We start from the raw sequence: 10089 nt of genomic DNA, 5'->3' as shown, positions 1-10089 counted from the left end.
CCTGCCTCTCCCGCCTCCTTGCACAGCCACAGCCGGCGATCTCTAGTTCCCTCCTGGCCCCCTCTGCTTGCACCCTGGGTCCTCGCGGCCCTGCCAGCGACCTCCCGGCCCCCAAACCTTGTCAACTGCACCTCCCCCGGGTTCCTCCGCTGGCAGTTTTGTCCTGGATGACCTCCGCCGCTACTCCGTGGACCTACACTACGCGGTCTTTCAGACCACAGGCTCCGTCCCCATCTCCACCGTCATCGTTAACGAGGCCGGTGGCAGCCGCACGATCCTACATGCCTGCAGGTTCGTACACCGTCTGCACCTCGCCAGCCGCCGCCGCCGCCATCGCCATCACTGAACTCACAGAACAGGGCCTTCTCTTGCAGGAGGGCCCTCCACCCCCGCGTGCTCCAGCACCTCCCACCCCCGGGGAAGGTCCGGGCCACTCGTAGGCTCTAATTTGTGTCTCCTTGCCCTTCCCTTGGCTCGGGTTCCATCCCAAGTTTCCTGGTGACTGACTTCAGGCAGCGGGGTGTGGACGTGTCTCAGGTGGCCTGGCAGAGCCGGGGGGAGACCCCATGCTCTTGCTGCATCGTCAACAACTCCAATGGCTCGCGCACCATTGTGCTCTATGACACGTAAGGCCCCTGGGCCTCGCCCTGCCACACCCACCAATCAGCTCTCTCCCTTGCCACCACGGGCATCCCAATTGCCCACCCTCTGTGGCCTCTCTCTTTGTACCAGAAATTGTCCCTCTGCCAAGCTGCTCAGTGATTCTGAATTGTTCTCAATGAGGGGAGATGTGAGGTGGGAAGGGGTGGGCTTTGCTCTGCTCGGCAACCTGGCCTTGGTCAGTACCCAGGATGGGCAGGCAAAATGCACCAGATGTAATTTGTGATGTGATTCCTCCATCATTACTCAATCAGCAGCCCACGTTTGGGAGTCGGGAAATTTTTCTGGGGGTGGAGGGATGGGAGATGTGATTCAAACCATCTTAAGCCCTGAGGGGACCCGGGGGGATTTCCAGGGTCAGCCTCAGAGTTGCCAGCCTGCAGCCTGGCACCAAGGAGCTGGGATTTGGGTGTTCAAAAAAGGTGAGGCCCTGCCAAGGTGCCACATAATGAAGCCAGCCCACACGCACACACCATTCGCAGCCATTGATGTGCTAAAAACTGAGGCTCTCAGAGGGTTCGTTTACTGGGCACATAATATGTGCCAGGGACTATGTTAGGGCTGAGATGGCCTGCACTCAGCTGCCCTGGGGCTCAGGCCCTCCCTCCCGCCCAGCGTGACCACTGCATCTAGAGAGGTCATCCTAGGACAAGCTTTGTGGCCAGGGGCCCCTGGGCTCTGTGCGTCCCAGTGAATGAGTTGGGGGGCATACATGCTAGTGGCAACATTCACATGGGGCAATCCTAGTCATCTGCCCATCAAGCATCCGTCTGTAGCAACTCTCATCAAGGACACAACATGGGTGTTCCCAGGAAGGGAGGCGGAGAGCTCCAAGGAGAAGTGTTTGTTGCCTGCTGGCCGCAGTCCAGGCATGGCCACACTCTCTGTTACCTGCAGCCACCTGCAGAGGCCTGTGAGGCTGGGGGTTGGGGCCCATTTACTGGGGAGGTGCAGGTGCCACAGCTAGCGAAGTCGATGCAGGCTTCAGCTCTGGATGCAGAGAGGACACCGGCTGTGTGCAGGCCTCTGGCCAAGGAGGTCAAGGCAGAGCCTTGGGGGGTGTCCACACCACAATCAGTCAAATATAAACTCATCCTCGAGCACTAAGCTTAACCACACGGTTGTGACACGGAGCCGCCAAACTCCAGGCCGTGGTGCTGTCACTGCGGTGGTGCCAGAAGTGAGCTCCCAGCAGAGGAGCCATGGCCTTTGCAGTTTCCCAGGGCACTGCATGCTGGGAGCTATGTGTGTGGCTGGCAAGGGGGGAGGGCGGGTCCTGGGAATTGTAGTTCTTGGTGCTCGTAGGGCATTCTGGGAGATGTGGTCTCCAAGGCACACAGAACTGGCTCCTTGACACATACTTTGGTTGAGTTTGCCCTCACATCACATCACAGCCCCCAACACAGGAAGGGGCGCCCTAGCAGACTGCCCCCAGTCGTCTGGATGGAGCCAAGTGGGGCGAGGAGTGTTGTGAGTTTAGCTTGGGACGGGGTCTGAGCCTCAGAAGCTGTTGCTGTAGAGCCAGCTTCCGTCAGGGCCAGGCATGAGGACGCCAGCAGCATGTGGGACTCCTGGCCCCGGCCAGCCTCTCACCATGCCACTCCATCTCGTGACCCAGGAACCTGCCAGATGTCTCTGCTGTGGACTTTGAGAAGGTTGATCTGACTCGGTTCAAGTGGATCCACATTGAGGCAAGCCCTGCCCTCCCCGTGTCCCGAAGGGCTCAGCCTGCCACCCCTCCTCGTGTTTTGCCTCCTTCTTGGTTTCTTTGAACCATGACGTGCCTTAGAGATGAATGAATCTGACCCCCATCCCCTTTCCATCCTACCTTATGTTTTTAGGCAAAAAACTAAGGCCCACAAAGATGGGGTGACTTACTCAAGACCACACAGTAGGATGTAGGCACCAGAAGCAGGATGCTGGCCCCAGGCAAAGCCCGTGCTCTGTGCTACAGGCCGCCCCACACGGGCAGGAGCCTGACTGGAGGAGGCCTGACCCATACCTACCTCCCACGTACAGGAAACTAGAATCTTCGTTGCAGGAGCGGTTTTGGATGGAGTCTCGGGGGGCGGGGGGGAGGAAACCCCAAGAAGCTCCGAGTTCTCATCCTTGCCCTGTCACTAACTTCCTGTCGGCCCTTAGGACGGTCTCTGTTATTCTCCAGTCTCTTCATCTATGAAACGGAAGGACTGGTTGGTCAGGCCTCTAAGGTCCGCGATAGCTCTGAGATCTTTAGATTGAGCATGGGGTTCCCCAGCCACCCCTAGCGGGCCGGAGGGGCTGGGCAGTGCCCGGCGGTCCTGAGCGGCCCGCTCTGCTGCAGGGCCGGAACGCGTCGGAGCAGGTGAAGATGCTGCAGCGGATAGAGCAGCACAACGCCAGGCAGCCTCGGGGGCAGGAGGTCCGGGTGTCCGTGGAGGTGGAGAAGCCCCGGGAGGAGCTGTTCCAGCTGTTCGGCTACGGAGACGTGGTGAGTCCCAGGCCGCTTCTGGCCGCATCCGGCCACCCTGGTTCTTAAAAGGAGCCGGAGAATTGCCTTGTCCTGCCTGCCGCGCCTGGAACAGCTAGCTCCTCCTGGCCCGCTGGTGTTGGCAGGAGGGGGCAGAGCAGAGGCCAGTCCCCAGCTGGGGGCTCTGGTGCCGGCCTCGGCAGTAGCCCAGGAAAGCTTCTCTACCCCAGGGGGTGCGTAGGTAGCAGGGAGGCGAATGGCATGGGCAGGGTGAAGGCAGCCAGTCACAGGGCGAGCCTGTGTGGAAGCACCTCCTCCCCGGCCTCCTCAGTCTTCTTCTCTTCAAAGGAGGGAGAGGACTGTTTTCCGAGGCGTCCTCCCACTCTGGGGAGGGTGACAGGCTGTGAGAGCCACCCAGTGAGGGAGGATGGGCAGGGGCCTTGCGCACGTGGATTTGAGCAGGGCGGGGTGTAAATGGGATCGGGTTGACAATCTTAGCATCTTTGTGGGAGCTGGTTAGTCGTCAACCTTGGCTGCAGGTTAAGAGATATGGATGGCCGAAACCGGTTTGGCTCAGTGGATAGAGCGGGGTCCCAGGTTCGATTCCGGTCAGGGGCATGTACCTGGGTTGCGGGCACATCCCCAGTGGGGAGTGTGCAGGAGGCAGCTGGTCGATGTTTCTCTCTCATCGATGTTTCCGACTCTCTATCTCTCTCCTTTCCTCTCTGTAAAAACTCAATAAAATATATTAAAAAAAAAAGAGAGAGATGGATGCCTGAGCCCCACCCCTGTTGGTTATTTGATGGGTCGGGGTGGGGCTTGGGCTGAAGTATTTTTTACCAAAACTGTCTCTGGCAATTTTTTAAAAAATATATTTTTATTGATTTGAGAGAGGGAGAGACAGATAGAAACATCAATGATGAGAGAAAATCATTGATCGGCTGCCTCCTGCACGCCCCCTACTAGGGGACCGAGCCCACAACTTAGGCATGTGCCCAGGACTGGAATTGAACCTGGGACCCTCCAGTCCACAGGCCGATGCTCTATCCACTGAACCACACTGTCCAGGGAGGCAATTCTAATTGTGGTTGGTGTGAGGTCTCTAAGGTCCGTGATAGCTCTGTGGTTGGTGTGGTTGGTGTGAGGCAACTTCCGAGGCCCTACCCCTTTGTTTTTAAGATGAAGAAACCAGACCTAGAGGGCATAGTTGTATGAGAAAAACAAACCCCAACTGGTTTCAGTTGGCAGTGGTAGGTTCCACCCCAAGATGGCGCTCCAGGCTCGCTGTGGGTTTCCAATTGGGAGGAAATTCATGGATCTTAGAACAAACAGACCAGGGCGTGTGCCCCGAGTCACAGGCTGTTCCTGGCATATCTTGAGCATGAAAACGTGTTCCTGTGGGGCAGTGACATGCTATTTTGGGGGTTGGGTGGCCACATGGGAGGAGCGGGGTCATAATATGGGGGCAATGCTAGGCTGCTGGTGGGCATGCCCGAGCTCGGACTAGAGTTAGGGTGATCGTCAGCCTCTCCCACTGTGCACAGGTGTTTGTCAGCAAAGATGTGGCCAAACACTTGGGGTTCCAGTCAGCGGTGGAGGCCCTGAGGGGCTTGTACAGCCGTGTGAGGAAAGGGTGAGCTGGGGGAGCCAGGGAGGGTGGGTGTGGGAAGTGGGTGAGCCTGGACCCGGGGTCTGCCCCGGGGAGAGGGACTGAGGCTGAGGGTCTGGCAGGGCCACGCTGGTCTGTGCCTGGGCAGAGAAGGGCGCCGACGCACTGGGCCCTGACGGACAGCTGCTCCACTCGGATGCCTTCCCGCCGCCCCGCGTGGTGGATACTCTGGGGGCCGGCGACACCTTCAACGCCTCTGTCATCTTCAGCCTGTCTCAAGGTGAGTCCCTCAGGGCAGGCACCAGGCTGGGCCGGGCCCTGCCCCCACGGCCTGGCTGATCCAGTGGCTTGTCCCTCCCTCCAGGAAAGAGCATGCAGGAGGCGCTGCGGTTTGGCTGCCAGGTGGCCGGCAAGAAGTGTGGCCTGCAGGGCTACGATGGCATCGTGTGATGCCCTGAGGCAGCAGACAGCAGCTCAGACCCCCTTGGGGGCCAGTGGCAACGGCTGCTGCCTTCTCCCCTCCGTCCAGCCTGGCATCGGGGTGGCCCTGCTCCTGGGCAGACGCTGGCCGTGGGAGGGCTCCACCTGCACCTGGGTCCTGGCATCTCACACCGCGGAGCCACAGTGCAAATAAATCTCCTTCCCCGTGCCCGCTTCCTCCTGGCAGTCTGTCTGTCCTTGCCCTCCAAGCTCCTCTGGCTGGGGCTTCCCCCATCCTCCCAGTCCACCTCCCCACCCAGGCCCGGAGGAGGGGCTGCTGGGCCAGAGCAGCAGGCGATTCCAGGCTTGCTGCCAGCTGTGCCCGTGCTGGAGGCCGGGCTCAGGGATCCGTCGTCTCAGGGAGCCTTCCTGGCTGCGGAGGACACCCTGCTGCCTGCCGTTGGCTCAGGGGACCTTCCAAATAACCACAAACCACGAGGAAAGCTGCTCTGGACCCTGTGCTGTCACCGGGCTCCGGTTCCATCCGTGGCCCCAGGAGTGGCTCAGCTGAGCGGACTCGCTGGTGGTTTGGTGGGGACTTTGCCTCCAAGAATAGCTTCCCAGTGACCGCCCTGCAGCCTGAAAGCCCCACCCACAGAGCCACCCTGCGGTTAAGGCGGTGCCTCAGCCACAGATGGGACTGTGCCCGGGGGAGACCAGGGCGGAGGGCACGGGTGTGTGAGGCCGGGCGGGCCTGAGTGCTGGGTCACCTTGGGTGCATCACTGAACTCGATCTTCCTCAAGGTCCTTATCGAGCGGAGCTTAATCCGTGGTCATGGAATTGTCGTGAGGATAAAATCACACAATATGAAACGCCCAGTGTAATGCTGGTGTGTACGAGGCTCTTGATAAATCGAAGTTACTGTTAATATTAAGGGGGGGTGGGTACAGGGTGATGGGGCACATCTGCCCTGAGCTGCAGGCAGGCACTGGGTGTCGAACACCAGGTGAGGGGGCACAGGAGTGTTTGGACCCCAGGGGGACAGGGAGAGGCTGAGCGCTCGCACCCGCTGGGAACACGGGGAAAGCTGAGTCCCTGCCCCTCCAAGAGGCCTGTCCAGTCCTCATTCCCCCCACCGTCTCCCTGAGGTCTGGCCGGGCTGGACCGGTAGACAGATGGCCCAGGGGATGAGTTTATTCAGGTCTTTATTGGTTGTCCAGGCCCTAAAGCTGTCCCTCAGCACAGGGTCTCCATGGGCCACACAGAAAGGGCCGCACCTACTGGACCAGGAGGGGCCAGAGGTGGTCCTTGTCCCAATACACACCCCCCGCCCTTCGGAGCACATGTTGGCACTGAGACTTCCCCGCACACACCTGCATCCTCGAGGCTTATATCTCGTCGTTCTCCAGTTGAATAGCATGAACCTCAAACTCACTTGGGGGGTTCTTAGACTCCAGTGTTTCCCCTGGCTGCTCCTCCGCTTCCTTTCCAGCGTCCCTGGCCTCGGCCTGGGCCCCGGCCTCCGCTCCGGGGTCTGGGGCCGTTTCCCCAGCCTCCTGTCCAGGCTCCAAGGGCTCCTTTCCGGCCTCCACCTGCCCCTCCTCTCCTCTGGGGCCCAGGGCTTCCTGTGCTGCTTGTCCTGGTGGGCTCTCGGCTGACGGGGGCTGCCTCCCCAGATCTTGTGGCTCCGGGGGCTCTGGGTGCTCCGAGGGCCTCGGGGCCTCGCCGGGAAAGTTGACGAGCTCTGCCGGGGTCATGAGCCCGTCCCCGTTCAGGTCCTGCGTCTCCAGCACCTCGTCCACGACCAGGACCACCTGGGGGAGCACACAGCTGCCCTGGGGTCCGCAGTGACCGGCGATGCTTCCCAGAGCCCTGACCCTCCCAACGCCCCTCCCCGCTCCCTGACATGCAGGCTTTGAGCATTCCTGGGGATTCGCCAAAAGAGTCCAGATGAAAAAGACCGAGGCCCCAGGGAGCTGGGTCTCCTTTAAGGAAAAGGGTTCCCCCCGATCGCCACCCCCACCCCCAAGCAGGGCTTACTGGGTTGGTGGTGGGAGAGTCAGCGGCTCCGGGGGCCAGAGCTGCTGTCAACATGGACATCAGCTCCAGGCCGTCCAGCTGTCCACTCTGGTCATAGTCATGGAGGGCAAAGAGGTAGAGCAGGACTAAGGGAAAGAAGCTGGGTCAGAATACACGGCAGAGGACAGGAGGAAGCAGGAGGCCACGGACGGCTCGAGGCCAGTCCCCTCTCTGGCTGCCCTGAGCCTCCCGTCCACCGGCCCCCGGCCCAGCCCCTCACCCTGCTCCCGGCTCATGTGCTCCGGCTCCTCTTCCATCCTCTCTAGTCCCTTTAGGTAGCTCCGCAGAAGTCTGCCGGGAAAGTGAACAGTCAGCCCTGGAGGCCAGCCTGCCCCCAACGCCTCACTGCGGGCCCCCAGCCCAGCGACTCACCGGAGCTGCTCCTGGCCTGGCTGGAAGGGGTTGGGTAGGGGCTGCTGCTGCACTTCAGGGACCGGCCTGGAGGGCGGAGGGAGGACCAGCCTTGCAAAGAGCCTCCCTGAGGGCCCAGCCTCCCAGCCCCAAGCAGAGTTTTCGCCCCAGACCCCGAGGGAGTTGCTTTCCCCAACTCCCCAAAACCTTGTGGGGGGAGGCCCTTCGGGCTCCTCAAGCAGAGCCTTACTCTCAGAGTCTGTGTCTGCAGATTCCTACCTTAGATGGAAAGTGGAAACCCCATAAAACACCTGGCCAGGGAGAGCCAGGTGAGGCCACGCCTCGCCCAGACAAGTTGGAGGCCCAAGAAAAGAGCGCAGTCGGGTAGGGCAGTGTAGACCGGGCAGTGATTCTATTTTGATGCTGGGCCGACGGGCAGGTCTCTGGCTGAGCGCAGAGGCACTGCCCACCTTGATACAGGCCCTGTTTACACCAGGACAACTGGCCCCTTTATTTTCCCAAGCTGTGCCACCGATGCTGGTTTTGGAGTGTAAATCTGCTTGGGGTCTCCGCCAGTCTTTTTTGTTTGTTTGTGTCAGTCTTTAAAGCTCAAGATTTGCTCTCAGGTTTGGACGAGGCTATCTGGCTGCCCGAGCCGATCCCGACCTGTGACGCCAGAGAGCTGACAGAAGCCGCGGCAGCAACTCCGGTCACTGCTGCCGGCCCTGCCGCTCCTGGTCTGTCCCCCGCCCCACCAGCACCCACTCTGCACCCCCTCTGCATAGGTACAAGAAAGGTGCTCAGAGAGGTGCGATGACCTGCCGACCCCCTAGGATGAGAGGATTACACCCCTTCCCTGGCCCCCAGCTTCTTCCCCGAGCTTCACGCCTCATTGGAACTGAGCTCCTGGCTCCAATGAGTCCAGCAAACACAGATCACGTGCCCACTCTGTGTAGGGCACGCCACCAGGCTCAAGGCAGAGAGGTTGAGTGGGTGGGCAGGGATACAGAGGTGAGCAGCGCAGGTCCCCGTCTCCTGCCTCCCGGGGGCCCACCACACCCTCGGGTTCTCCAGAGACTCTCCTTGCTGCCAGCCCACGGCCCAGAGCCCGCCTGATCCCATTACCTCGCGGTTCCATCCCTGGGGGCAGCCTGACTCAGGGGCAGCAGCAGCAGCAGCACGAACATCATCGTCCAAGGTAACATCTCTCCTGGAGCTGGAACAGGGAACACCTTCCCTAGGAGCAGAGGGAGGGAGTCAGGGGAAGGGGTGTCTGCACAGAGTGGGGATCGGTGGGGTCCACCGGAACCTCTCCTCTCCCTGCAGCCCAGGTGACAGGACACAGGGACATCAGGGACACACACCCCTGCTCCCCCCACCCCCCACCCCGTGGAACTTTGCTCAAAGTAAATTTTACTCCAGATCCAGGTGTAAAGTGCAGGAAGACCCGCCCTGGAAGGGGCGCGGTGGCAGGAGCCCCTTCCGCACCTGGTCCTCTTGCCCTGCAGCGTGAGGGGCTGGGAGGAGGCAGTTCAAGTACATCTGGTTCAGTTCACTCGCTTTACAGATGAAACCAGCTCAGAGAGCTTAAGAAAAGGGCCAAATTGGAAACGCAGAGAGAGACAAAAAGACCAAGACTTAGAGAGGCAGGTTGTTGGGTTGTATTTATTAAAACCTCACCGAAGAACAAATCAAAAGAGGCGCAGACTCCTTGAAACAGGTCTAAACTCAGGTAGGGACTGAAAACACAACAAACCAACAGTGGCCCCAGGAACTGGTACTTACAAAGTGCAAGTAGGAAATCAGATCCCAATATGAAGGGGAAAAAAAACACAACTTCCCCTTAGACCTACACTGTGCAGGCCCATTGGCAACAAAGCCACTTGATTACAGAAAAACAGTCAGAGAGAGAGAGGAGCACGAAGCTTTCTGACTGTCCCGGGTGTGGGTACATAGCTGAGAGTTCCGAGGAAGCAGAAGCACCGCAAAGCCGAGACCCGAGACCCTGTGCCCGTCTCTAGGTGGCGAATCGCCGGTCCAGGCAGGGGATGAGGAACCCTCTGAAGCGGTGCCCTGCACACTGGCTGGCACTGAATTTTTCTGGAAAAAGGTTCACAGCATTTAGTGCAGTGGTTCTCAACCTTCTGGCCCTTTAAATACAGCTCCTCGTGTTGTGACCCAACCATAAAATTATTTTCGTTGCTACTTCGTAACTTAATGTTGCTACTAGTTATGAATCGTAATGTAAATATCTGATATGCAGGATGTATTTTCCGATGGTCGCGACCCACAGGTTGAGAACCGCTGTCACTAGTATTTACATGTATGACATAAATTCCTGCTACATTTTAGGAAGGGTAAATGTACATGTCCTGAGCGATACTAGATCAATGAATAATTTTAGTCATCAATGATTTTGCCTCAGGTGTATAGACACACTAAATAAATGCATCCACTTCTGTCACCCTGAAAGAGAAGTCCACGTACAAAATGCCATTGTTCACAAAGGATAATGTTAGG

The 10089-nt window shown here is 59.1% G+C and overlaps 2 protein-coding genes across 4 annotated transcripts in view; one reads left to right on the top strand and one right to left on the bottom strand.

The window, feature by feature from the left end:
• KHK (ketohexokinase) overlaps window positions 1–5375 on the top strand; it is an 11280-nt gene extending 5905 nt beyond the window's left edge. The window contains exons 3-8 of one of the 3 annotated variants that reach the window (XM_006767478.2): window positions 492–626; window positions 2279–2351; window positions 2984–3130; window positions 4654–4742; window positions 4841–4998; window positions 5083–5375. In XM_006767478.2, the coding sequence (XP_006767541.1) occupies window positions 492–626; window positions 2279–2351; window positions 2984–3130; window positions 4654–4742; window positions 4841–4998; window positions 5083–5168 (688 nt within the window). In that variant the 3' untranslated portion in view covers window positions 5169–5375. Of the gene's footprint in view, window positions 1–156; window positions 292–491; window positions 627–2278; window positions 2352–2983; window positions 3131–4653; window positions 4743–4840; window positions 4999–5082 lie in introns of all 3 variants that reach the window. The other 2 variants (XM_006767479.2, XM_006767480.2) reach the window with 2 other exon arrangements.
• Window positions 5376–6327: 952 nt separating this feature from the next.
• Window positions 6328–10089, bottom strand: part of CGREF1 (cell growth regulator with EF-hand domain 1) — a 9451-nt gene continuing 5689 nt past the window's right edge. The window contains exons 2-6 of the mRNA XM_006767477.2: window positions 8695–8806; window positions 7591–7656; window positions 7439–7509; window positions 7180–7304; window positions 6328–6953 (exon numbers count right to left, since the gene is read on the bottom strand). Of these exons, the coding sequence (XP_006767540.1) occupies window positions 6528–6953; window positions 7180–7304; window positions 7439–7509; window positions 7591–7656; window positions 8695–8774 (768 nt within the window). The 5' untranslated portion in view covers window positions 8775–8806 and the 3' untranslated portion in view covers window positions 6328–6527. The remainder of the gene's footprint in view (window positions 6954–7179; window positions 7305–7438; window positions 7510–7590; window positions 7657–8694; window positions 8807–10089) is intronic.

The sequence above is a fragment of the Myotis davidii genome, unplaced genomic scaffold, assembly GCF_000327345.1.
Source record: "Myotis davidii unplaced genomic scaffold, ASM32734v1 scaffold238, whole genome shotgun sequence".
NCBI classification, from domain to species: Eukaryota; Metazoa; Chordata; class Mammalia; order Chiroptera; family Vespertilionidae; genus Myotis; species Myotis davidii.
This window is presented reverse-complemented; position numbering and strand designations above follow the sequence as displayed.